The sequence below is a fragment of the Indicator indicator genome, chromosome 17 (assembly GCF_027791375.1).
Source record: "Indicator indicator isolate 239-I01 chromosome 17, UM_Iind_1.1, whole genome shotgun sequence".
Taxonomy (NCBI): domain Eukaryota; kingdom Metazoa; phylum Chordata; class Aves; order Piciformes; family Indicatoridae; genus Indicator; species Indicator indicator.
In genome coordinates, this window is record NC_072026.1 from 5,274,816 (window position 1) to 5,302,239 (window position 27,424).

Genomic DNA, 27,424 nt, shown 5'->3' on the forward strand with positions numbered 1-27,424 from the left:
GAGCAAAGGAAAAATAAAAAAAAAAAACATCTAAAGAAAATTTTAGGCACTGACATTTTCCCTCTAAGTTCAGGGCTGGATTCTCTTTCTTCCCAAGATAATTCCTTTCCTGGCTCTGGCTCCTGGTGTCTGTGTGCATTTCAGGTTTCACCTCATCCTGAGTAACCACAGTGAAAGTCATCATGTCAGCCCTGTGGTGGGGAGTAATAAAGTAGTAGGACATTGCACATGCCAGGCTCTGAAGCCCTCACATTGGAGGAGAACTCAGAAGTTCCCAGCTCATCAGGCAGGTTCTGTTTTGATGCTGCCAGCTGAGGGAAGGTGTTACAAGGCTGTGGTTTTCCTTCCATGTCTGTCTCAGCATCACTGCTGGTTCTGAGCAGAGGGTCCTTCTCCACAGGTACTGCCTGTGGATGAGGGGAGAGGGCTTCAGCTTGCAGACAGAACTCAAAGGCATCCCTCTCCCCCTCGTCTGTGGGATGAGCTGTTGCTGTGTGTCCTTGCTCTATGCCTGATTTGATCCCTTATGCCAAGCCAGGCGTGCTGGAGCTCTGGATGCCTCAAGCTCTGGTATCAGCCAGGCACTTCTGGGGTTCTTTGAGTCATTCTTAGAGAGTCTTTAAATTGCTCAGTGTGCTGGCAGGGAGTGCAGAGTCCTGACTGCAAGCTCATGAGCTCCTGTAGCTTTCCTAGAGCCATTCTGTGCTTTACACATGGCTGCAGGAGTGAACATGAAACCAGACAGACCTGTCCCCAGCCCTGCTCCCAGCTGGGTGCTGCTCTCACAGCTAAAAGGCAGTAAGTGGCACCGTGGGAACCTTTCCCAGCCAACTCCCAGGTAACTCCTAGGAACACTGGGGCAATCAGATCATTCCCCACAGGCATTCAGCACCCAGACACGCTGTATGCATAGCCAGATGTTTTCCCAGCCTTGTCTTACAGTCTCCTGGAGATCCACCAAGGCTTCTGCAGTGCTCCTCATTTCAGTGCTGTGAGTGATTTTCTGATGAGAGAGGTTTTGTTTCTCCCCTGCTACAAATTCAGCCCCTTCCAATGGGCAGAGAAAAGGGCTGAGTGTTCCTTCTTGGTGATAATCCTGGTGGTGTGGGGAGAGTCACCCCCTCCTACTTAGTCTCTTTTTTCCCAAGGCTAAATAAACCTTGTTTCAGTTTGTAAAATAAAAGGTCTCATTTTTTTGTTGCAGCTGGACTCCAAGAAAAAATATTATCAACAAGATCTGTTTAATTTTTAACATTTGGGGGAGTGGTGTTGATGTCTGTGACCCTTTCTACACCCCCAGCTTTTCCTTCATAGGTACATGGGATTAGTGTTGCTTGTCAATGCCTACAATCTTTGTCAGTCTGGGCTGGTTTCATTTCCTAGACTTGTCTTGGCCCTGGAAAGCACCTGCAGCTCTTCCCAGCTTGGGCAGAGGTGCTGAGCACGTTCTGGTGCTGTTGGCAGCCATCCAGGCAGGGCAGACATCCCTGTTGTGGCACAGCACATCCTGCTGCAGTCCCTGGTCTCCTCACCTTCTTTGCCCCTTCCCTGCTGCCTTCCTTACTGGATTTGCAATAAAATTCCTAATGAAAGCTAATTAACATCCTCCTCCTTTGCCATGGCATTACCCAGGCAGGAGGCCCTGCTCTCCAGTCCACCAATCAATGCTCCTCATGGCCAGCCTTCCCCAGTGGCCAGACTCTCCAGGCCACCTCTCCCCCCCCCCCCTTTTTTGGCCAGCCTAATTTGGTGATGCTGGAGGTGCAGCCAGGTTTGGGTACCCCCACGTGTTTGCCATGCTTCAGTGCCACATGCCAGCTCCACTGAACAGCCTCTTCTTTTCTTGACAGCTGAGTCCTTCAAGGAGTTTGCCGAGCTGCTCCAGGAGGTAGAGCTGGAGAGGTCCATGATGGTAAGGTGATCCGAACTGTGCTCTGCTACTTACTGCCTCATCACAATCTTTAAATGCCAAATGTACCCTGGCATTTGGGAAGCACTGGGAATGTTGTGCTTTGTACCTTGTCTGGTCCCTGGTGCCCATCACTGTGGGCCCCAAGCAAAGGGGAGGTGCTTGGCAGGGAAATTGTCCTGCACAACGTCCAACACTTCTCCTGCCAGGTGGGAGCCCCAGGGCCCTGCTGTCTGCAGCAGGTTTGCTCTGTGGAGCCAGGTGGGTGTGAGCTGGTAACAAGCTGGTTTTGTGATGGAAGAATAGGAAGCAAAAAGTATTTTTAGCTTTGTTTTTGCCCCTGTGCCCCTGCCCTCCCTGGCACAACTCCGCAGGTGCTGCGCTGCCTTTGGTCTCCCACTGTGTTGTGCCCTCTGCCTCTGCAGAGCTCCTCCAGCCTGAGTGCTGGCTTCCCGTTTCACTCCTAATTCCAGGAAAAACACGAAGGTTAGGCTCAGTGGAGAGCTTTTACAGCATGCCAGGAATGTGCTGCTTGGCTCCACTTTCCTCTGCCTCGTGCAGCAGCGAGAGCTTGTGCCAGGCTGCTGGCTGGGCCCCGCCACAGGGACGTTCACAGCGTGGGTCCGCAGGCAGGCAGGGAACGGGAGGAAACCAGTCAGAGACTGGAGGAAAGCTGTAAGATTTCTTTATTCACTACATCCCGGGTGGTGTGGCTCTTTTGGCAGTAGGTAAGTGGGCAGAAGGGGTCATGAACGTTTCTAGGGATGGTGTCCAACTGTTCTGTCCCCTGCTTGTAGGACCAGTCCTTTGCAGTAGCCCACTCAGAAGGTCTCACACTCTCACCACACTGATCAACTTTAAATCAGCTGAAGGGGCAGTGGCAGTGTAGTGCTGTATCCCCTTCTCTGCCTCCCTCCCCTTTCTGGAGCTCAGAAGAGAGCCTGTCACAGCGGCATAGTCTTCTCTGCTCCCTTCCTTCCCCTCAGAGCAGGCAGGGCAGCTTGCTATGGGCTTGGGCCCAGCTGAGCTGAAGCCTCCAGTGTGCTTTGAGAATATATTTGTTCTGGTTTGTGCTTCTCTTAGAAAGAAACAAGCAGCCCAGCCTCCTGGGACTGCTGCTTGTGAGGGCTCGCCCAGCCAGTGAAGAACATGCAGTGCTCCCAGCCTGCCTGTGTCCAGTGGTTCTCTTAACATGGGGTGAGTGGCAGGTGCTGTCACTGACAGGGTTGTCCTGCCTGGGCACAGCCTGTGGCACAGGGCTGGTGGCAGGCTGGGGAAATCCAGTTGTATTCTACAGAGTGTCCCCAGAGCCTTACGTGCCATGAAGAGAAGGCTGAGAGGGGATCTTACCAACATCTGTAAATATCTGAGGGGTGGGTGTCAAGATAAAGGTGCCAGGCTCTTTTTGGTGGTGCCCAGTGATAAGACAAGGACCAATGGGTACCAGGTAGAACACAGAAGGTTCCACCTCAACATGAGGAGACACTTCTTTATGGTGAGGATGACAGAGCACTGGAGCAGGCTGCCCAGAGAGGTTTTGGAGTCTCCTCTGGAGGCCTTCAAAACCCACCTGGATGTGCTCCTGTGTGATCCTGCTCTGGCAGGAGGGTTGGACCCAGTGATTTCTGGAGGTGCCTTCCAACCCCTGACATTCTGTGATTCTGTGCCATCTGTGTGTTAGCAGATGGGGAACCCTGGCTATGGGTGGGTTAAGTGACTTCACTTGCGGACAGAGAGCAAGTTTGCAAGTCAGAGACATTCAAAGTCAGAGTTTCTTGGCTTCTAGCCCTGTTCAGCCTCTAGTTAGGAGAAAATGAATCTGGGTGCTGTAATTAAACCATTTCTTGCCTTGGGCTGTAGGTGCAGAACGCCAGCGATCTGCTGATCAAACCTCTGGAAAACTTTCGGAAGGAGCAGATAGGATTCACCAAGGTAAGGCTCTGGTGTTTGCTTGTGTTCAATTTAAACAGATTTGTTTTCTGTCTTTGAATTCTCTTGGGTCGGTGGTTTTTTTCTCTCCTGTTTTTATAGAAAAGCAGGCTATTGTTGTGCTCCATTTCCAATTCATGCCTTCAGAAACTTCCCCATTTAATGCTGCCTCTCAGCTGCTGGCACGGGAGAGTCTGTGCTGTGACTTTTAGTCTGATTTTTCAATCATAAGCAGCTCCAAAACCTTTTCCTGAATTCTTTGGGTTCTCTTCTGGCCTAATTCCAGTACTGACTGTGTTCTGAGCAAGGAGCACCACTTGTGCTGAGTGGTGATCAGGAGACACTCTTTGCTTCTTTCTCTCTTCTCTTCTTTGTTTGTTCAGTGCTGTTGAGAATAAAATACTTTCTTCAGCTAAGTGACTGTTAGAGCAGCAGAGGCAGGCAGGCAGAGCTTGGTTGTGGTCATAGGGCTTTTGTTATGAAACATTTAAATCAAGCATCTAATGAATCTTTCAGATGGACCAAATTTTTAAAGAAGCAACTTATAAAAAAGCAAATCCTGCACATGTTGAGCAGAAAAGATTGTTTTTCCCTTCCCTGCTACCAAGAAATCCAGGTTCCATGTTACTCAGCAGCAGCTTGAAATGGGGCTGGCTCTGAACCAGTGCAGAAATGGAGCTGTTTTGGAGAGCGTTTTGGCCTTGGATTCAGCCCAGCCCATCTGGAGCCTTTGACATTTAATAAGCACAGGATCTGAGAAATGGTCCTTGGTCACCATCCTGCCCTTCAGAACCCCCTGTACTGCTGTGTGTGTGTAGATGCCTCTCTGAGAAGCTGCAGCAGTGTGAGCGTGGCCAAGGTGGTGGCTGTGGGCATCAGTCTTGTGCTGGTGAAGTCACCAGAGCCAGGCACAGGGAGAGGGCCTCCTCTCCTCCTAGCCTTCTCACCAACTTACCAGTGGGTTTGCAGCAGATCTGGGTGTTATGAGCAGGTGCCCAGGACTGGGAGGAATCTCCCTCCGGATTGATCTGTCTACACTAACAAAAGGGCCAGTGTGGATTTAGGAAGCAGTCATGGGGACAAGGCCAAGCTTATTTTCCCCTCTGTGTTTATAGAACACTTAAGAGGGCAGCAGTCTAAAAATATTAGGATGACATTATTAAAGTGTCCTTCAGGCTGTCTTCATCTCAAGTAGCCCTTGAGGCATATAAGAATTCCTTTGTGTCCAGCCTGGGGTGCTCTCTCCTCTGAGAGCCATGCCCATGGGTCTTGTACCCCATCTCCTGCTCTGGAGCTGGTTGGTGCCCAGCTGGCAGGCAAGTGTCTCGACACAGCTGGTGTTATAGCCCTGGCAGCAGGTGCTCTGAGCACTGACACAGGTTCACCTGGCAACATACAGCCCTTCCTTGGTCTCTGCTGATGGGGCAAGGTGCTTGGAGCACAGGCATCAGTCAGTAACCATGGGAAGATGCTGCTTGGAAGCCATGGAGAAAGGTGGCAGGTGATAAGGGTTCCCTGCAGGTTGCTTGGAGCTCTGTGTGGTTTGGCTTTGGGTTGTGTTTCATTGAAGGAACACGAGTGTCCTTGCTGAGAAGAGGGCTCTGCCACAGCTCTGCAGAGGTGCTGGGATGCAGGAGCTGGCAGGGGAGCACTTGGCACCCACTGCATTTGTAGGTGTCAAGAGTTAGGGCTGGGCTGGCCACTAGATGAGTGACAGACACTCTGCATGAACCAATCTTCCTTCCCAAAGGGAAGAGAAAGGGAATATGAGAGAGAGACTGATGAGGTGGAAATGAAACCTAAAAGTGGTTTAATGGAAATAACAATAAAATAAAATAGACACAAACCAATATCAAACCCAACCCCCAATGGCAATTAGCCACAGACACCACTGATGCTGTGGGCAGTCACTGAGCAAGTCCCAGACTGGACTCAGATGAAGGAGCTGGATTCTGGAACTGGATTCAGGAGCACAAGGGTCAATAAGATCTTCAGTAAGACTGAGTCCTCCTCAGACACTGGCCATTGAAGAAGCAGCTTGACCCTGGTGATCCCTTAGCTTTGTATTGAATATGATGTCCATGGGATGGAATCCCTTGCTGGTCAGTTTAGGCTCACCTGTCCTGTCTGCTCCTCCCCACAGCTGCCACCTGATACTGGTTGCACCCAATGGTGGAGCACAAGACTGAGCAGTGACCTTGGTCACTGCCCACCCCAGCCCACTCCAGAGCCTTGCCCTCACCTCTGATGCATTCCTGACAGGAGCCCACGCTGGCCTGGGTCCCACTGTGCTGTGTCCTCTGGTCTCACCTGGGCACAAAGCCTTCCTTCACTGCCAGCCCTCAGAGCTCCTCAGGGTCAGTCACATCCCTCAGCAGAAGGCCAGAAATACAAATGAGAGCTCCTCACAGTGGGGCTCTGCCTGGGTCTGTCTCCACTTCTGCTGTACCTCTGCTGACTAGCATCACCCAAGGGGGTCCTTCCTGATGTACACCAGGGAGGAGAGAGGCCGTGGGCAGGCTGTGCAGCAGAGCAGAGACGTGGCACAGAGATTTGTGGCCTCTGCTTCGTTTCCGTAGCTTGGCTGAGTCGCCTCCTGTGAGATGTTTTCTGTTCTCTTTGCAAGATGCTGAAGCCAGATAGGAAAAGGCTTTGAATTGGGTCTTTGTGATGGCTCTGGTTGGAGAGCAGCCAGCCAGTCTTGACTGAGCCATCTGAGTCTGCATTAACCTGTTTTCCAGGGGCTGAATAGGAACTCCTCAGCCCGATGGTGAGCTCCCACACATGGCAGCCCCTGGGGTGGCACTGGGACCTGCCACAGCCACCCCCTCCAGCCACCTTCCCCTGCTAGCCACACACCTGCGGGAGCCAGTTGCTGGCAGTGGCATCCCCTGGTAGATGCAGCAGCTGTGGTTGCAAGGGACCACATGCTCAGTCCATGCAGTGGACTCGGTGGATGTTGTGCCATGTGCCATCTCTGCTGGGCAGAAGCTGTGCTCCAGGAGTGCTTGGTGACGCCAAGCCTGACAGTGAGGCTTGAAAACCAGCAGCACAGTACATGGGCTGGTGGAATTCTGGATGAGGAGGGGTAATGAGGAGGATGCTCACTGCAGATGGGCATGGGAAGCATGGTGGGGCTGGTTGTGGCCTGAAGCCCCCGGTGAGCATGCTGTTACTCAGCACACATTCCAGAGCCCTGCAACAGAGTAATGTGTGTGTTTTGCAGCAGATGCAGCTCTGCAGGAGCCTGAGGAAAGCCCCTCCTCACCCCCTTGAAGGACAGACCCCCTGGGGGTGCTACCATAGAGGCCTCACACATGACCAGACCCCTCCCTGCCAGTAGCCTGCCAGTAAAGCCCTCAGCTTCCAGCTCACTGCTGTGGGCAAGCTCTGTAGCCTTGCTGCAGTCATGAATTCTGGGAGGACTTGAATAGACAAAGTTTCATTCCAATTCCACTTGGAAGAAGCCAGCTTTAAAACAAACAAACGAAAAAAAAAAACAAAACCCAACACAAACCACCGAACCAAACCCAAAACACAAAAGCAAAACAAAGGCAGAGGGGGAGAAACTTTCTCGAGCTGCTGGAGCAATGTTTACTCCCCTCTGGGATGCTGAATAAGTGCAGTGTCCTTGAGAAAGCCCTCACCAGGAGATAACACTTCTTCCTAAAAGCACCTGGTTAAGTCTCTTATTGATATTTCATTACTAATAATTATAAAAGAAAGGGAGGACAGTAACTTGTGCTTGCTTGTGTCTCTGGGAGGAGGATCTAAGGAGCTTGTAAGGAGCAGGTGAGGGAGAAAAACCAGGCTACACTGGGTGTGCTTTTACAGCAATGCTCCTTCTACACCCCCCTCACTTCTACAAATTCTCTTGCTGGATCATCTGCTGATGCATCACAAAAATCAGTTAAACTCAAGCATGAGGTATTTCTTTCCACATGAACACGCTTCTTTTCTTCCCATTTCTTCCCTCCACTGTTTGGCAGAAGCTGAGGCAGAGCCTGCTGCCCATCTCATGCCTTCAGCTCCTCTCCAGCAGCAGCTTGGGATTTCTCCAGGCTGGGGTTTGAGTTGATTCAGTGCTGCGTTTATCAAGTGGTGGTGACCAAGTCACCCTCTGTGTGCATTGTGGGTGTCCATGTCATGAGCACAGGAGCTCTGCTGCAATTTTTTGTTGTCACCTTCATCAAAACAGGGAATGCTGGGATGGGAGATGCAGCAGACCTGGACTCATTTCATATTTTCAGGCCTTCAACTCGTGGTGTTGCTCAGAGCCGTGTCTGAGGAGGCAGCCAGGATGTGAGAGCAGGGAGCCTGGGAGCACCCAGTGCCAGCTGCACATCCTGCTGGGTGCTGATCCTCCACTTCAGCCCCCGGGGTGTGTTCAGAGGTGGAAGCTCCCAGCAAGCATAGTGTGTTTCATTTCATTTTGGTTTTCTTTAAGAAGGAGAGAAGTAGCCATGTGAGCTGGGCTCCTCACTGGCAGCTCACTGCCTCTTCTAGGACAGGAATTTCAAAGGATCCTAATTAGCAGCTAATGGTAAAGAGAGAGTTTTGGCAACTATGTTTGGCCCTCCCTCCTTGCAGTCCTTGCTGCCCCATCTCTTGCTCAAGCTGGAACTGAGTGGCTGCTGAGGGGGCCCAGATTTACCCCTGTCCCACACAGAGCTGGCTGAAGCTGCTGGTGGATCAGCTGCTGGACAGGCAGCTCATGGTGATCTGAGGACTCCTGCTTGTTTCTGGTTAACACAGCATCTGCTGAAGCTTTTGAAGAGCCCTTTGGGTGCCTTTGTTGCTGCACAGCTCTGCCTGCATTCAGGTGCAATCAGCTCCTTTCCTCTTGGTGAGCAAATAAAGTTGAGTGGCTTCTTGGACTTGGCAGATCCTAATGTGGAGGTCCTGTGTGGAATATTCATCAGGAACTGATTTATGTTCATGCTTCAGTCTGGGTGGGTTTTTGGTGTTGTATTTTTTTTGTCTTGCTTGCTCTGTTCAGCAGCCAACAAGCTGTTCGAAGCCTTGGCTTGACAAGCAGGCAGGATCTGTAGTTCATCCTTCTGCTTTTCAGTTATATGTTAATTAGCCAGAGTAGGAAGTAATTGGCAAACCCCCTTTTAGCAGCCAGAAATGCTGGTCTGTGCTGCACTCCTTTCTACACAGCAGCAGCTCTCTGCAGGAGCAAGCTGTGCTCCACACACTGGTGTGCATCTAGGCTGTTGGTCCTGATGCTCTCAGTCCCTAGGGAATGCTTGAAACTCCACACCCTTGGCCCAGCTGTGTCCCCCTGCCCAACTGTAGCAGCTGATGGAGGAGAAGGCATTCCCTGAAGGAGCTGCTGTCTGCCCTCTGAGCTCCTGCTGTGGAAAAAGCTCTTCCATTGCTCCCTAGGCTTTTCCTTTCTTCTTGCCAATCCTTTCCTCTCGCAGCCTCTGCTGCAGGATGGGCTGTGCCTTCCTGTGGAGTGCTGCCCATGGGAGCTGGAGGCAGAGCTGCTGCATGGGTCCCAGCTCGAGGTCTCCCCTGCAGCCATGGGCTTGTGGTCCTTTGACCACTCCACCAGGGTGGGGACAGCTGAGTCCCCCCACGTTTGCTACTCTCTGGTGTGGAGAGGCAGGACAGGACACCTGGAGCCATGCTTCAGGTTTGTCTGCTCACCTGTGGGTGCCCCAGGGAGCAGGGCTGAGAGGTCACCTCCATGTGCCACCTCTGTAGGGGGAGTTGAGGTCTCCTTGGTCAGATTTGGAGCTGGCTTGCCATCAGTGGCAGATTCCAGGAGCTGCTGCTGGTGTAGCCATCCTCTCCAAGAACAAGAAGTTGGTAGCAGGAGAGGTGTGAGCTGCAGACCCACAGAGCTGTGTTGGCCACATGTGCTCTCAGTGCAGCTCTTCCTCTGTTTCACTGCATTCCTGTGGCCTCAGGGTTTGGTGGCTCCTCAGTACAGAAACAAGAGCAAGCCCAGGCTCCTGGCTGTGCTGGACATGGCAGCTAATGTCACAGCCAGCCCAGAACTGCAGCCTTAGAGCCCCTCACAGAGGCTTCTCTAGGTTTGGGCTGACCTCTCAGGGTGTTAGTCACGAGGGTAGTGGTTTGTTTGGGCAGACCTTCCTGGCACCAGCTCCACAGCTGCAGTTCTGCTTCAGTTAGATTTCACTCTTGGAGGACTCTCTCCTCCTCTGGATTTGATATGGATCTCCTCATGGAAAGGCATGGATTTGCTAAGGCCAAGCTGCAGTATCCCTGGTGTTGCAGAAGAGGCTCTTCCCCTCAGGGGTTTAATTACAGGGTCTGGGCAGGGCAGCAGGTCTAATTACTGGGGTAAAAAGGATTTGCTGGTCTAGGCCTGCCCTGCTCCAGACAGTTCAGTCTGAGCAGGGATATCCAGTTGGTGCCTCTGCTTTGTTCCATAGCTCCACTGCTTTCACAATAGCAGTGTGCAAGGATTAGACTCTTGTGGGGTGAGAACCCTTTCTTGCAGGAAGACAGCTGGCAGTGCCTCCTGTCTGCCCTTTGTCTGTGGTGCCTCTGAAGAGCCTGGGTGCTGATGGCAAGCTGCTCCTCCAGCCAAAGCCAAGGTGGTGACTGCCAGGTGTGTGAGTGCCTTTACCCTTCTCTGACAGATGCTGACCATAATGGGTAATGTGGGGAGCTGGGCAAGCTTCATGTGCCCCAGAAAACAGCCTGTGAGCATCTCCCCATGGGTGCCCACCACAAAATAACCTTTCTTCTTCTAGAGGCAGTATGGCAGCAAGGGGCAAAGAAGAAAGCCAAGGGTTAGGCAGGGGCTGAGCCTGCAGAGCCACAGTGCTGGGTTTGTGAGTCCCCAGGCATCCTGCTGTGAGGACATCCTGTTGGACAGACTGGAGAGTCTGTGCAGGAGGAATGGGGAAGCAAAACTTCATGGCAGGAGAACCAACTACAGAAAGAGAAAGAGCTTCCTAAAGGAAGCACAGCTTCAGACTTTGTGGTCACTACTGAATTCATGAGGAGAACAACTAACATCCACCAGCCTGGCAGAGCCCATCTCCTCTGTCTCCTGGTGGCATCACTCTTTGTTTGCTTATTCATTCATTTCTGACTGAGCATAAGAGACCAGGATTTCAAGGCTTTGAGCAGGTAATTGTTAAAAGATACCAGGAATTCCACAGGAGGCTGGGATTTCCTTGTACAATTTTCCACCTTCTTGAGCTTCCAAAAGCTAGGCAGAGGATTTGAGCATCTAATACATAGCCTGCAGTATGTACACACCAATCAGCTGCTTAAAAATGACCTTGAGGCTGCTGCCAGGCTGGAGTTTCCTTGTTGTAGCCATTTAGCTGCTTCTGAGCAATCACTGATGGCTCCTTTAGCTAATCTCATGTGGGTATTTGTCAAGCCAGCTTCTGCTCATGGTTATTTCTTGAATTGCCACAGTCCTCTGTGGTGTCACAGCTGTTGTAAGGCACAAGCACACAGCCTGGTCCTCAGCTCAGCTCCTACCTGCCTCCTCTCAGGGTTTCATTCTTCAGTCTCTCTTTTGGCCCTCGTTCTAGACCTTTTCAGGTTTGTCAGTGCAAACAGTTCTGTTTTTCACTTGACAGATGAGTCCACAGTCATGTTTACATGCCTGTGGTGGGCATGTTTGAGGTGGACAGTAGCTCAGCAAGAATCAGACCATCTGCAGGGGTGGGGCCTTCAAGAGGTGTAACTAAACCCTGCACAGGCAACAGACTGTGAACAGAGAGCAGATGGAAAGTGACCTCCTGTTCTGGTGGGTCAGCCAGAATTCCTCCATGACAATACTGAGTTGCACAGAAGATCTTGGCCTTGCTGCATGTCCTTATCTGGAAAATGCCAGTAACTGTTCCTGCTTCAACTCTTGTACCTACAGGAAAGAAAGAAGAAGTTTGAGAAGGATGGTGAGAAGTTTTATTCCATGCTGGATCGCCATTTACATTTGTCTTCCAAGAAGAAGGAATCCCAGTTACAGGAGGTGTGTATGGAGTTCTCTTCAGAGCTGGGTCCAGAGTGCAACACCATCAGCTGCTCTAGATCTTGAGAACGGGGGGAAATGATCCCTTTCAGTAACCAGTTGAAATTGATAAGTAATTAAATCTCCCTGAAGCCTATTCACCTGGAGGAGACCAGGATATTGAGGTGGTAGTTCACCATAATCATCAGCAGCATCACTTCTCACCCTTGCAGCAGTGGGCAGTGAGCAGCTGTAGTGGCCCTGCCAGGGCTTGGCCACCCTTTCACCTGCCTTGAGGAAGTGATCTGGCTGAAAAAGAATTGGTGGTTGTTGTTATTTTGGCCAGCCTGGTTTCCTCTTGCAGAGGTAGTTGTGCAGCAGGCCCATGGTGGTGGTGAGCCACAGGCAGACAGGAGGGGATCCCCCTGGCAGATGCTGCTGCTGCCAAGCACTTTGCAACAAGAAGGGAGAGCACCAGCTGCTGCAGGCCACGTCAGAGGAGCTGGGTGAATCAGATCTGTCAAACCAGTTCTCAGATCAACCTGCAAACATCTTTGCAAGGCAAACCCTGTGTCAGCTGTGGTAGTGTGGCATGCCAGGTTGTCCTACCTGGTGCTGCAGCTCTGGAATTGCTGGTTTGGGGTCACAGCTGAGTCAGGCAAGAGGATCATGAAAATGGCCTTGCCCTCACCAGTGCAGGGCTACAGGTGGAGAAGGAGCTTGTGCTGAAGGAGCTTGTGCTGAAGGAGCAAACACCCTTCAGAAAAACTTTGTCCTTGCAGAGTGGGGTAAAGGTTTCTGTAAAGGAAATGGAGCCAGAACAGGGCAGACCTGGGAAGAATGGGCAAAGTTCCAGTCCTCTGGTCCTGTGCAAACCTGGGCAGATGTTCCAGACTGGGCTGGGCACCTTTGACAGGCTTCTCCTGAAGTGAGGACAGGGCTATTTGTGTGCTGACAGACAAATGCTAGTCAAATATTGTCAAGCTAGATGTGATGTATTTTCTCTTTTTTCACCTCTCCCTCTTTCTTCCAGGCTGACCTTCAGGTTGACAAAGAGAGACACAATTTCTTTGAGTCCTCCCTTGAGTATGTGTACCAGATCCAGGAAGTACAAGAGAGCAAGAAATTCAGTATTGTGGAACCGGTAGGAGCTTCCTCTCCTTTCAGGCCTTGCTGTTTCATACTCAGGTGCTGACATGGGAAGGAATGAGTTACCAGGCTGCATGTGGTCCTGGAGAGTCTTCTGATGGAGCAGGAGTGAACCTTGCACACTTGGATTGCTGCAGCTTAACAGCATTAGTGGTGTTTGCTGGAGCAATGTGAAACCACAGGCTTGTTTCTCCTGTCTGTAAGCTGATCCTGAGGAACAGGCTGGATGCTGTAGATAGCTGGAGGTGTCATTATGAATCATCTCAGGCACTCTGTGTTTGGTGGCAGCTGTTTTCAGAGGGAGAGAGGTGATATCTCACCTGCTTCCCTGTCACAGTGTGGGCTGCAGTGGTCCCAGCTCCTGGCTGTGTGTGGGGATCCTGCCCTGGGTGGGTGGCTGGCTCTGCCCAGATGTGGTTGAGTGTAGAACTGGGTAGGTCTCATGGAAACTGCAGATCTGCTCTTGTTCTCCCAGCAGGGGCTTTCATTTCAGGTGTGCTTCCTTAAGACAGGGGTGTGGGTGGTAGACCTGGGCTTTAGGGACATTGTGGTGGCTAAGTAACACTGAGACTTGCATCACTCCAAAACTTCAAGGGAAAAAAAAACCCTACACATTTGCATGTATCGTTTCTGAGGCTTTCCTGTCTTATCTTTCCCCTGATTAGGAACATAGAAGAGAAGCTGAATCTGTGTCCTTCCTCTCCTTTGCAGGTGCTGGCTTTTCTCCACAGCCTCTTCACTTACAACAACCTGACAGTTGAGCTCACGCAGGATTTCCTCCCTTACAAACAGCAGCTTCAGCTCAGCCTGCAGAATGTGAGTTCCTGCCCCAGCTGAAGGATTTCTTCTTTTTTTTTTTTTTCATGTGACTTCTGTTCTCACTTACATTTAAATGTGGCAAAGCTTTTCCATGCAAACCAGACTGTCCATGTTTGCACTGTGGGAGGTGCAGATAAAGCTGTTTCCTTCTCACTTCACACATATTTTTCTCCTCTCCTGCACAAGAGAGTCTGCAGGTGCTGTTGCAGTGGTTTTGAAAGCAGATTCTGTCTAGAAGGGGCTATAGCAGTTGTGTCACTTAACCTAGTGGATAAACAAGATTTAGAATTTCTTCCAGTGTCATCAGGTTGCAGTTGTACTTCTGAAAAGGCTTCCAATCTTGATCTTAATGCTGCGGGCTTACCATGTGCTTTGATAGGCTCCTCTGCTGGCTGAGTGTACTCAGGGAGTGAAATATCCATGTCCTGTTTCTTTTATCCTCACTCTTTTCGTGGCTGGCCCTCAGTCCTGTGGAACAGCAGCCATAAATCTGTGCCAAGCTGAGTCTCATTCATTGGTCTAAGTGGTGTCCTATAAAAGCACCTTGATGTTGATGTGACTCTTTAAAAATCATTTCATGCCAAGCAGTGTAGCGTGATCCACACCCTAGTTTTGTAGAAGGATACTCCTGTGACCTCAGCAATGCTGCAAAGAGGAGTTCAGGCTCCACCTAGCCTTAAAAAGGGTGCCAAGTCTCTTTTATTGAAAGAAAAGTGTCCTCCCTCCCAGTCATGACTCCTCAGCACCATTCCATGCATGGTATGTTAGACCTTGTCTCTTAATCATCTTTAAGAGCCTGGTGTTCTTACAACTGGGGTTCTCAGGTGAGAACTATTACCCAAAACTTCTGTATTTTCTACACTGGGGACCAATTGATTTCTGCCAGAGCACCTAAAATTTGACCAGAGACACCTGAAGCTTGCTCTTGGGTCATGCTCAAATGTGCTGCTTTTTGTTTTCTCTTAACAGACAAGGAATCATTTTTCCAGCACGAGGGAGGAGCTGGAAGACCTGAAGAAGAGGATGAAAGAAGCTCCTCTCACCTGCAAGCTACCTGGGCAGCCAACCATTGAGGGCTATCTCTACACTCAGGAGAAATGTAATGGTTTTTATCTGCTCTTCCATGTGTGAAAGAATCAGACAATCACAGAATGTTAGGGGTTGGAAGGGACCTCAAAAAATCCCCGAGTCCAACCCTCCTGCCAGAGCAGGATCAGTTGGAGGAGGTCACACAGGAACTCATCCAGGAAGGTTTTGAAAGTCTCCAGAGAAGGAGATTCCACAACTTCTCTGGGCAGCCTGTAAAGAATGTGTGAGCCCAGGCTGCCCTACTTATAGCCCTGCTTATAGCTCTGCTCATAGCCCTGCTCAGCTCCTGTGCCCAGGCCAGCTTTAGTTGTGGCAGCACCTTGGGCTGTGTCACTCACTGCCAGAGCCCAGGGATCAGTAACAGCTTGAGCTGCCAGCTCTCTCAGCAGTGGCACTGAGCTGTCCCTGGGTTACATGAGCTGTGTGAGCAAGGAGCTAACTGCCCTGTGCTCCAATTAGGTGAGATTTATTGCTCTGCTGTAGCACTGGGGAGACCAGAGCTCTGGCAGGTTGCTCCTTGGCTGTGTTTTATCAGGACGAATCTGGTGGCCTGCCCAGCTTCCCTCTCACAGCATCTCTGAGGGCATCTGAGCACAGCTGAAGTGTTCACCAGCACTGAGAGTGAAGCTTCTGAGAGCAGAGTTCCTTGTTAGTCTTTGCAGAAGCAAACCAACCCAAATTCAGTCTGTTACAAGTCGTGTAAAAGCTGCACCTTTCCATGGCCATGCAAGCAGGAGCACTCAGGGGACAGCAGCCTGTGTGCAGAGCTGTGGCCTCTGGATCTGTGAGCAGTTAGGGTTTGGATGACAGAACCAGCTGTATTTCTGCATACATCTGTGTGTATGTTTATCCTGCTTTGAAAACACATAGACAGCAACCTGAGACCACAAACAAATGCTGCCTGTCCCTGCACACCAGTGACTGCTGCCTCTCTTTGTTTCCCCTACAAACTGAGTGTGAAGGGAGTTGTTCCTCCCAACAATTGCAACTTAGAAATTACAGGAAAAACTCAGTTAAGTGTTTCATGTAAAGGGTTTCAGGTAAGGCAGTAGAAAAAAGTGTGGATAAATCTGCTGTGATACAAGTGGAACTTTAGAGTGGCTTAAAGGTGCTCTTGTCTTGACTACCAGGTTTTTTCATCAACAGGGAGAAATAGTGGTGTCTGTGTGAAACAAGCATTCAAGCCACGTAGGATCCTGGTGGTGCAGGTCTTGGCTGGGCTTGGTCAAACCAGCCTGGCTCAGGGCCAGAGTCCCACAAATGCCCTTTCACCAGCAGGGTTTTGGGAGGGTGTTGGAGGTGGCTGCTTTCCAGTGCTCCTCCTCCTTCTCCTCCTTCTCTTTCTCCTTCGTCTCCTCCTTCTCCTCCTCCGTCATCTCCTCCTTCTCCTCCTCCTTCTCATCCTCCTCCTTCTCTTTCTCCTCCTAGCTCTTGTCAGTGGAGACGCTGATGAGAGAAATGAGTCCCTCCCCAGAGGAGTACAGACATGTGGAGAATGCCTGCCATGCCTTGCTGACTGCATCCAACTGAGATGTTGTCTTTGACTCCCAGCTTCCTGTGTATTTCTGCAGGGGCACTGGGCATCTCCTGGGTGAAATATTACTGCCAGTATGAAAAAGAGGCAAAAACCTTACGGATGACACCCATGGACCAGAAGCCTGGAGCTAAACAAGTGAGTTGTTTTCCTGCAAACACTGACCCAGACATCAGGTCTCACCTTCAATCCACCCACATCATCTCTTTCCACAGGCAAACAGATGTACAGGTGCTATGACCAGGGCAGCAGAGGCCACCCTTGCTGTCAAGAGCAGTTGCCTGGCAGAGCTGGTCCTCAAGGCATGCCAGCTGTGGAAGGGCTCCTGGCCACAGAACAGAGGGGTGGGCTTCTTGTCCCTGCTCTTCCTGGCTGGACAGGCCAGGAACTTGGTGCAACCTGAAGGAATCACAGGATGGTGGGGGTTGGAAGGGACCTACAGAGTCCAACCCCCCTGCCAAAGCAGGATCACCCAGGGCAGGTCACAGGAACACATCCAGGCAGATTTTGAAAGTCTCCGGAGAAGAGCCTCCACAACCTCTCTGGACAGCCTGCTCCAGTGCTCCTCACAGTAGTCTCTCCTCGTGCTGAGGTGGAGCCCCCTGTGTTCTAGCTGGTACCCACTGCTCCTTGTCCTAAGCAGCTCTGTGAAGTTTCATCTCCCTCTCCCAAACGGCCCAAAGCCTGCAGGGTTTGGCAGCAGAGGCACAGGTTCATGTAACACTGAGCATTACTGGGGCAGTGGTGACTTGGAGGTTTGGTCTAGTGTGAAATCTCTGCCTTTCCAGACAAGCTAATTTTGTATTTATCCCTGCAAACAGGCAGTGAACCTGCAGCCTCTGTGCACGTAGGCCTCTGGCAGCCATTGCAAGTATTTGAATTACTCAAGTCAGTGGAGTGCTTCCAGATGCAGTGTTTCTCTGCCTTTGCATGTTCACACAGTCACTGGTTTGTGACTCTGGTTTGTCTTCTTCAGAACTGGTTATGTGTGTGGAGGACCAGTGCTGAGAGAGGAGGAGTTGGGGCAGCTTTAAACTGCAAAAAGGCAGCCCTGTGGGGAGCTGCTCTGGGTTTTGCCAGTGTCTGGGAGTTCCCTGCAGTTCCTCAGTGTGACAGAGGAGGGGTAGGATGCAGGATGATACAATACAAGTGTGGCCAGCTGAGTCCACCCACCCTGCCCTGCCGTGGAGCAACAGCCCCCAGGGACCTCCCAGTCAGGCATGCTGTTCTCCAGTTCATGATCTCACAGCCTGCTCTTTGGCAGCACTCTGCAGCAATAAAATAAAATCTCTTTTTTGGAAGCCCTTGGCAGAGACCTTGGCAAAAAAAAAAAACATCCAAAACAATGACTGGAGAGATCTGTTGTCATTTCTGCTGTAAACATGTCTCCTAAGGGCAATTAATGCAGGGTAAGGGCTTGTAAAGATGTAAATTAGTCCCCAGCCCAAACCCTTGCTGTCTGGTGATCTGCATCTTCAGGTTAGGGTTGGACAGGCAGACTCAAATGCTGCAATTACAAGCTGTGCTCTTAAAAGTCCCAACCAACCAGCACACACAGAGAGCACAGCCAGGAGATTATCATCATGATGTGTAAGCTGGCTGTAACCTTGCAGGAGGCTGTCCTTGTTCTCCTGGGCCTGCCCCATCCTCCTCTGTCAGAGATCTCACAGGCACAATGTGTTGACAGCCAGGGTGATGAACACATTCTAGGTTTGCAGAGGCAGCCCTAGGGTGTGGTTGGTTGTGAGGTCTCCTGGGTGTCTCTTCAATGTTGCTGCAAAGTCCTGGGGATCTCACAGTCATGCTCCAAATTGACTTTGCTGTAGGGTCAGTTAATGCCCCTCTATTAAGGGGCACAAATGCAAGGGGCCAGAGCTCAGCCCCACAGTGCCAGGCTTCCACCAGAGTGCCTCTGCTCCAGATTTAGTTAGTTAGCTTTCCTTTTTTTTAAGATACTTTGTGTTGGAGCTGTTTGGACTGTGAGTGCTATGGGTAACTGGTAGCACTGATCAGTTCTGATCAAAATTAGAACTCAGCTGTGTCAAATTCCAGACAAGCATAGTCCTGGCCTCCCAGACTGAGCACCTGCCTGGTGAGGTTTGTTTGTAGCAGTGTTCCTGCTCCGTGGAGGCATGTTGCTTGTCTCTGAGATGTGTAGCATGTGTGAGAGAGTAGTGGTGTGAAGTCTAGAACATTGTGTGGCTGAGGAGAGGAAGTGTGGCTCACAAAGCCTTCGATCCCTGCCTTTGTTCTTGGTGGGAAGGACCATCTGTGCTTCCTGGTACCGATGCCATGGGTAGAGACCTGGTGCTCCATAGGCAGTGCTGTGCTGGGCTGCAGCCAAGGGGCACTAAGGAACCTGAAATCTTCTCCTTTGTTACTTTCCTCTAACCTTGATGTTGCTTTTTCTCTCCTAGGGCACATTAGACCTGACACTGAAATCCTGTGTGAGGAGGAAGACTGACTCTATAGACAAAAGGTTCTGCTTCGACATCGAGACAAACGAAAGGTGAGGTGCTTCAGGTTCAGGTGGCCTCCAGACCCTGCTCACCCAGCTGAAATCACTCCTTGCCGTTTGTTGAACACACATTTTGCTTCATTTTCCCGCCTGTCCGTGGCTGAACGCTGTGCAGGTCTGGGACCATCACGCTGCAAGCTCTCTCGGAAGCCAACCGCAGGTTGTGGATGGAAGCCATGGACGGGAAGGAGCCGGTAAGTGCTGCAGGAGCTGCTGTGCGCCGTGAATATGCTGCCGAGCAGTGTCCTCTGCTGGCCGGTCCTGGGAAGGAGCAGGGACACAGCTGCCGGTAGTTCTGGCATCTGCTACTGCACATCCCAGCGGGAGCATGCTGCTCCTCTGCTTGTGGCACAGCTTGCCGTGGGGATTTGGGTTTCCCCCCTTTTAAGCTGTGGTCATTCCCCAGCTGTGCCAGACAGCCCAAGGGCTGAAGGACTGTGGCCTTTCTGGCTCTGGAACACTCTGTATTCCTCTTGCTCACAACTCACTGCAATCTGCTGAAGCTGATTTTTTTTGGTTTTTTACATCTGTCCTTCCTCTGAGCATTTGGAAAGTCTGCTCCATGGGAGCAGCCACCCTACACCAGCATTCATCCACCTATCTGTACCTGCTGGTGGTTCCTTCCTCAATCCAAGCAAAGCACAGACTCCTGTGCTTCATTGAGTTTCCTCTAAATGGACAATGTGATGTGCAGTGCAGGACAGCCCATTGCTGGGAGCTCCCCTTGCCTTTGGAGCTGTTCAGTGCAGGACAGCCCATTGCTGGGAGCTCCCCTTGCCTTTGGAGCTGTTCAGTGCAGGACAGCCCATTGCTGGGAGCTCCCCTTGCCTTTGGAGCTGTTCAGTGCAGGACAGCCCATTGCTGGGAGCTCCCCTTGCCTTTGGAGCTGTTCAGTGCAGGACAGCCCATTGCTGGGAGCTCCTCTTGCCTTTGGAGCTGTTCAGTGCAGGACAGCCCATTGCTGGGAGCTCCCCTTGCCTTTGGAGCTGTGCAGTGCAGGACAGCCCATTGCTGGGAGCTCCTCTTGCCTTTGGAGCTGTGCAGTGCAGGACAGCCCATTGCTGGGAGCTCCTCTTGCCTTTGGAGCTGTGCAGTGCAGGACAGCTCATTGCTGGGAGCTCCTCTTGCCTTTGGAGCTGTGCAGTGCAGGACAGCCCATTGCTGGGAGCTCCTCTTGCCTTTGGAGCTGTTCAGTGCAGGACAGCCCATTGCTGGGAGCTCCCCTTGCCTTTGGAGCTGTTCAGTGCAGGACAGCTCATTGCTGGGAGCTCCTCTTGCCTTTGGAGCTGTTCAGTGCAGGACAGCCCATTGCTGGGAGCTCCTCTTGCCTTTGGAGCTGTGCAGTGCAGGACAGCTCATTGCTGGGAGCTCCTCTTGCCTTTGGAGCTGTTCAGTGCAGGACAGCTCATTGCTGGGAGCTCCTCTTGCCTTTGGAGCTGTTCAGTGCAGGACAGCCCATTGCTGGGAGCTCCCCTTGCCTTTGGAGCTGTGCAGTGCAGGACAGCCCATTGCTGGGAGCTCCTCTTGCCTTTGGAGCTGTTCAGTGCAGGACAGCCCATTGCTGGGAGCTCCCCTTGCCTTTGGAGCTGTTCAGTGCAGGACAGCCCATTGCTGGGAGCTCCTCTTGCCTTTGGAGCTGTTCAGTGCAGGACAGCCCATTGCTGGGAGCTCCTCTTGCCTTTGGAGCTGTTCAGTGCAGGACAGCTCATTGCTGGGAGCTCCTCTTGCCTTTGGAGCTGTTCAGTGCAGGACAGCTCATTGCTGGGAGCTCCTCTTGCCTTTGGAGCTGTTCAGTGCAGGACAGCTCATTGCTGGGAGCTCCTCTTGCCTTTGGAGCTGTTCAGTGCAGGACAGCCCATTGCTGGGAGCTCCCCTTGCCTTTGGAGCTGTGCAGTGCAGGACAGCCCATTGCTGGGAGCTCCTCTTGCCTTTGGAGCTGTTCAGTGCAGGACAGCTCATTGCTGGGAGCTCCTCTTGCCTTTGGAGCTGTTCAGTGCAGGACAGCTCATTGCTGGGAGCTCCTCTTGCCTTTGGAGCTGTTCAGTGCAGGACAGCCCATTGCTGGGAGCTCCCCTTGCCTTTGGAGCTGTGCAGTGCAGGACAGCTCATTGCTGGGAGCTCCTCTTGCCTTTGGAGCTGTTCAGTGCAGGACAGCCCATTGCTGGGAGCTCCTCTTGCCTTTGGAGCTGTGCAGTGCAGGACAGCTCATTGCTGGGAGCTCCTCTTGCCTTTGGAGCTGTTCAGTGCAGGACAGCTCATTGCTGGGAGCTCCTCTTGCCTTTGGAGCTGTTCAGTGCAGGACAGCCCATTGCTGGGAGCTCCCTTGCCTTTGGAGCTGTTCAGTGCAGGACAGCCCATTGCTGGGAGCTCCCCTTGCCTTTGGAGCTGTTCAGTGCAGGACAGCCCATTGCTGGGAGCTCCTCTTGCCTTTGGAGCTGTTCAGTGCAGGACAGCCCATTGCTGGGAGCTCCTCTTGCCTTTGGAGCTGTTCAGTGCAGGACAGCCCATTGCTGGGAGCTCCTCTTGCCTTTGGAGCTGTGCAGTGCAGGACAGCTCATTGCTGGGAGCTCCTCTTGCCTTTGGAGCTGTTCAGTGCAGGACAGCTCATTGCTGGGAGCTCCCCTTGCCTTTGGAGAGTTGCTGTTCCCTCAGTGAGCTCTGGGAGGAGGCTTGGCAGTGAGGTAGCACAGGGCTGTGTGGCTCATGATGGGGAGGTGGGATGTGGGAGTAGGCAGATGGGCACAGGCACTCTCCACAGCACTTTTGTCCTCATTTAAATGAGGGAAGGACATGAGGAAGCATAGAGGAGGAGGGTTAGTGTGCTCAGGCAGGGCAGACAGTCATTTGGGGGATGTCTGGGGCTCATTTGGTTTGCCTGCTGTTACCATGGATAAAGGACTTTTGATTTTTCTATCAAGTATGGCACTCACTGTTTGTTATTAATAACCGATTCTCAGATTTATGTTGGTATGGGATGAAGGATTGTCTTGATATTTGAATTTGTGAAAGCAAGCAGGCAAACAAAACCCCACAACCCTCATGTGCCAGGCTGTTTTTACAGGACAAGATTCCATTCCTAGAAATAGATGCTCCAGTGAAAGGTAGGAAGTCAGCAAAAGCTCATTTCTGGTGTTGATGATGGTATCTAGCTTCATCATAAAAAGGGATGTTGGCTTTGGGTGCATGATGGGGTGCTGCATGTTCTTTGGAAATAAATAACTGAATTCTGTTTTGTTGTGGTTTTGTTTCTTCCTCCTCCTCCATTCCCTCCCCTTTTTCAGATCTACCACAGCCCCATCACGAAACAGGAAGAAAGTGAGTTGTTTCTCTTGCTGTTCTTCTGAGCTGCCAGAGCTGTCCTGAGGTCAGGCAGTGTATTTCCCTGCAGATACACTCATCCTTGGTTTCTGCTGATCAGGCTGATTTCCCTCCCTGGCAGGCTGTGGCTTCTTTCCTTTCCAGCCCTTTCCATCTCTGACACTGAGGCCAGATAAGAACAAGTTGCAGACAGTACAAGATATTTGCAGTGTGCACAACTAGTGGGATGCAGAGTTCAGTTTGCACCTCTAGAGAGAAGGGCTTTAAGCTTGAGGAGGGGAGATTTAGACTGGAGATTAGGAAGAAATTCACCACAGTGAAGGTGGTGAGACACTGGAAGAGGTTGCCCAGGAAGGTCATGAATGCCCCCTCCCTGGAGGTATTCAAGGACAGGTTGGTTGGATGAGGCATTGAGCAGTCTGGTCTAGTGGAACTGGTTTGGAACTAGATGCTCTGGAGCACAAGCCTTATGAGGAGAGGCTGAGGTAGCTGGGGTGGTTTAGCCTGGAGAAGAGGAGGCTGTAGCCAGGTGGGGGTTGGTCTCTTCTCCCAGGCAACCAGGGACAGAAGGAGAGGACACAGTCTCAAGCTATGCCAGGGGAGGTTTAGGTTGGGTGTGAGGAAGAAATTCTTCACAGAAAGAGAGATTGGCCATTGGAATGTGCTGCCCAGGGAGGTGGTGGAGTCACCATCCCTGGAAGTGTTTAAAATAAGAGGATGAGGCACTTGGTGCCATGGTCTGGTTGATGAGATGGTGTTGGGTGATAGGTTGGATTTGATGATCTCTGAGGTCTTTTCCAACCTGGTTAATTCTGTGATTCTGTGATCTTTAAGATCCCTTCCAACTCAAACCATTCAATGAATCTAAACCCCCAAATAACAGAGGGAAAAGAAAAAAAAAAAAAAAAAGATCAGTGAGAGATTCTGAGCACATTTCCCTTAGCAAAGATTTTAATAGGAAAATGGAGGTGGGTTTTAGTTCCCTGGAGCCCCCAGCCACCCCTTTGTCTGTTTGTCCCCTTTCAGAAGTGAGGTGTCCCCTCCTCTCTGCAACTCCAGTGTCCTGGAAAACTCCAGGGGCTTCACTGGCTGGCTGAAAATGTGCATTCTGTATCTTACAGCTTGCTTTGATCAGCACTTTAATTAGCTGGCTCTAATGAGCATAGAGGTAGCCCTATCAGAGGGCATAAGCAGGAAACCTGTTGTTTGCCTGCCTTGGCATTGCACACTGGGGAGGAATGCAGCTGAGTGTTCCACAAAAGTAAATACTCTGTTTTAATGGCTTAGAGCTAGCAAGGCTTCCAGCCCTCTCATATCACTCAGCACCAAGTGCTGAGTGGATTGGTGCTTCAGGCTGTCTTTACTCATTCCTACCTTAGATCTAAGATGTTTCTGACCTTTTCATCACTGTTGCTCAAAGGACAGAGACTTGTTATAAACAACTTGCTGAAAACACAGTGGTTTCACAGGGCTGCCTCTCACAGCCCTTGCTGTGACTGGAGTTGGTTCAGAGTTGTCCTGTAGCTGTTTCACTCCAGTAAAATGCTGGTTTATGTTAAAAAGATAAATAAAAACCAAGCATTTCCACTCCCACTCCCTCTCAAATAACCCAAACCCCCCAAATTCCACACCAACAAGAGCATGGTCATTGAGGAGGAATTCACTGGAAATGTTTGCCCTGAGCAGAAAAAGATTTCACTTTTTATAACTTGGACAATCCTTCCAGATAGCCCAGAAGCATCAGCAGAGGTAGCAGTGGGATTTACAGAGGCTGCAATGTATGTGCAGATAGGCAATCCTAGAATGGTTTGGGTTGGAAGGGACCTCCAAAGGTCATCCAGTCCAACCCCTTTGCCCTCAGCAGGGACATCCTCCACTAGAGCAGGTTGCTCAGAGCATTGTAGAACCTGACCTTGAATAGCCCAAGGGATGGGGCCTCAACTACCTCCCTGGGCAACCTGTTGCAGCATTCTACCACCCTCATGGTGCAGAGTTTGTTCCTGGCTTTCCACTTGCTTCATGGTTGGACTTGTGATCTTAAGTGTCTTTTCCAAACAAAACAACTGTGGGATGCCTCCAAGACAGGCACAGAGAGCCTGTGGGTAATTGGCTGGAACAAAACCTGTGTTCTGCTTTACTCAGCGTGTCCAGCTCCATTGTTTGGGCTTTTTAATCTAGTCAAGGGGCTAAGCAGAAATCACACCAACCTGTGATGCAGAAGAGCTTTGACTGCCAATCCTGCAGTGCTCTGGAAATGATTAGCCAGCACAAATTCACATGTGGTGGAGCTCTGCTTTATGCTTTTATGATTAAAGACAGAAAGGGGTTAGGCAGCAGTGCTGTAACTCAAATTCAAGGCAAAAGAGAGAACCGATGGAACTGATGACTCCTTGTCAGGAGGTAAAGAATGCCCCTGCTGTCACCAGTGCAGATGCACTTGTGAAGCCAGCTGTTTGCTGGGGCAGAGCAGGGGCTGGGGCTGGGGCTTTCCCTTGTGCTGTGCTCGAATCTAACCCTGCTTCTCTCCTTTGGAACAGTGGAGCTGAACGAGGTCGGCTTCAAGTTTGTGCGCAAGTGCATCAACGCCGTGGAAACAAAAGGTGAGGTGCCTGCCCTGGCATCAGCCCCTGGGGGTGCTGCCATCCTGGCATTGCTTCCTGTGGCCTGGAATGTATTGTGTTTTCTGGTGTTGGTCAGTGAACCAAGACTCTGACTTTGAACTGAACAACCTGTGTCAGAGCAGCAGGGATCCTGTGTGTCCAGAGCGTTGTTACACCAAATTGGGTTAGGCTTGAACTTCCACCTCTGTTCTGTTTTCATTCATCAGTTTCTCATCTGACTATGAGAAACCTCATTGTAAGGCAGAAGGAGAACAGGTCTGGAAGTGTTTTCTGTACTGGGAGGGCAGGCTGGGGTTATCCAGGCCCATTTTGTTAAAGCAGCAGGTCAGAGGCAGGCTGGTGGGCGGTAGCTCCCCTCTGCTCTGGTGAAACGCCCTGGCCTGTGTCAGTGTACAGCACTGCTGTGGCTCATGGGATGGAGATCAATCACTGCAGAGTGCCTGGATCCCAGCTGCCACAGGGAAAGGTGGTTGGGTTTGTTTCCAGAGTCTGAGGGACAAGGCCAGCCAACCCCCACTGAAGTGAGGAGGAGCAGGGTAAGGATACCCTCCTTGCACAGCCAGGCAGATACAGCAGGCCTGATTCCTAACTCTGGCTGCTGTGTTCAAAGAACCTGCTCAGATGGGTTTGTCTTCTGTGACAGAATCCCAGCATGGGGGGTGTTGGAAGGGGACCTCTGGAGATCATTCAGTCCCACCCCCTGCTAAAGCAGGGTCACCCACAGCAGGTTGCTCAGGATCACAATGTCCAGATGGGTTTGGAATCTCTCCAGAGAAGGAGACTCCACAACCTCTCTGGGCAGCCAGCAGGTTGCCCTCACAGGAAAGAAGTTTCTCCTTATGTTCAGATGGAACCTCCTGGGATCCAATCCGTGCCCATTGCCCCTTATCCTGTCACTGGGCACCACTGAAAAGAATCTGGCCCTATCCTCTTGCCCTCCCACTCTTTAGCTGTTGATCAGCATTGAGAAGATCTCCTCTCAGTCTGCTCTTCCCCAGGCTAAAAACAGCCCCAGGTCTCAGCCTCATGAGATAGGTGCTCCAGGCCCCTCAGCATCTTTGTAGCCCAGGTTTCAGCAGCAATGTTTCCAGATATGGTGTGTTTAGGCAGCTGTGCTGGCCCCACCAGGACACAAGCCCAGCAGAAGGTGCCCATCCCAGTAGAGGGTACCCATCCCAACTCTGCTGGGGTGGAAGCCTGGTGTGCAAGCCTGGTGTGCAGGGGAACAGAACCCCTTCTACTGGGGCAGAAGAAGCATTTCTGCAGTCAGAACCCTGACACCCAGGAGTGTAGTTCCACTAGATGGGGCTTGTGGACTTCCCAGCAGCAGGGAAGACCTTGGCTGATACTCTTTGGATTTCTCCTGCTCAGGGATTACCACGGAGGGTGTCTACCGGACTGTTGGCAGCAACATTCAGGTGCAGAAGTTGCTGAATGCCTTTTTTGGTAAGAATTCATTATTCTGTGACTCTAGATCTCGGGTTTGTATTCTTTAGGACGGACCAAGGGGCTGGGTTTTCACAGCAAGAAAAGGCCAGCATGGGGATTGGTCCCTGGGGTCACTTCAAGGCACATCTTCCCCTTTTCCAGGCTTTTTTCTGCATCCCACTCTAGGGCCTCTCCCTTCAAACTGCATTTCCATGTTGGTGGTGCAGCCTGCACTGTAAATTAAGTGAACAGCTGTGAGATAAAGGGAGGCAGTGACAGTGGGGACAAAACTTCTCCCATCAAGAGCTAAAAATACTGGGGCATTTTGAAGTCACATGCTGGGGACATGTTCCTGCCACCAACCCAGGGTGCAGGATGTTGGCCAAGGAGAGAGGAGCCCTCAGCCTCTCCTCGTGCAGTGCCGGTGCCAGCCACTGCTGGGTATGGAGAGTGCCATGTCCCATGGTGACCTCCTAAATCAGCCCTGCAGGTGAGCTCAGGGGGACCCTTCTTCTTGGTGGTGTATTGTGGAGACCTGTAGTGGGATGGTGGCCCTCACAGGGGGGCTGTTAGCCTGGTTTCTGGCTTAGCCCCAGCAGTGTGTGGGATGTGTTCATTGGTAGGTGCCTGTGTGCTTTTCTGCTGTAAGCACTGACCATTCAGTGCAGGCATTTCTGCTGCAGGTCCCCTGTGCTCTGAACCCTGTGCTTGATACAAGGCTGTAAGTGCATGGGCAGTCTGTGTGAGAGAGAGGTGAGCTCCCTGCAGCAGGTTGTGGTGCTCAGCAACATACAATCATAGAACGGTCTGGGTTGGAAGGGACCTGCAAAGCTCATCCAGTCCAACCCCCTGCAGTCATCAGAGACATCCTTCACTACAGCAGGTTGCTCAGAACCTTGTAGAGCCTGACCCAGAATATCTCCAGGGATGGGGCTTCAACCACCTCCCTGGGCAACCTGTTGCAGTGTTCCACCACCCTCATGGTATTCCTAACATCCAATCTCAGTCTTCTCTCATTTCAAGCCATTGCCCCTCATCCCGTCACTGCAGGCCTTTGCAAGCAGCCCCTCTGCAGCCTTCTTGTAGCCCCCTTCAGGTACTGGCAGGCTGCTATTAGGTCTTCCTGGAGCCTTCTCTTCTCCAGGCTGAACTGCCCCAG

At 51.4% G+C, this 27,424-nt stretch overlaps 1 protein-coding gene across 1 annotated transcript in view; it reads left to right on the forward strand.

The window, feature by feature from the left end:
* The window catches only part of OPHN1 (oligophrenin 1), a 72,342-nt gene that overhangs the window by 27,284 nt on the left and 17,634 nt on the right, over nucleotides 1-27,424 (forward strand). The window contains exons 3-14 of the mRNA XM_054388742.1: nucleotides 1,851-1,912; nucleotides 3,770-3,841; nucleotides 11,709-11,810; nucleotides 12,823-12,933; nucleotides 13,650-13,754; nucleotides 14,727-14,856; nucleotides 16,418-16,518; nucleotides 18,798-18,889; nucleotides 19,014-19,092; nucleotides 22,180-22,213; nucleotides 24,754-24,816; nucleotides 26,209-26,283. Coding sequence (XP_054244717.1) covers nucleotides 1,851-1,912; nucleotides 3,770-3,841; nucleotides 11,709-11,810; nucleotides 12,823-12,933; nucleotides 13,650-13,754; nucleotides 14,727-14,856; nucleotides 16,418-16,518; nucleotides 18,798-18,889; nucleotides 19,014-19,092; nucleotides 22,180-22,213; nucleotides 24,754-24,816; nucleotides 26,209-26,283 — 1,026 coding nt within the window. The remainder of the gene's footprint in view (nucleotides 1-1,850; nucleotides 1,913-3,769; nucleotides 3,842-11,708; nucleotides 11,811-12,822; nucleotides 12,934-13,649; nucleotides 13,755-14,726; nucleotides 14,857-16,417; nucleotides 16,519-18,797; nucleotides 18,890-19,013; nucleotides 19,093-22,179; nucleotides 22,214-24,753; nucleotides 24,817-26,208; nucleotides 26,284-27,424) is intronic.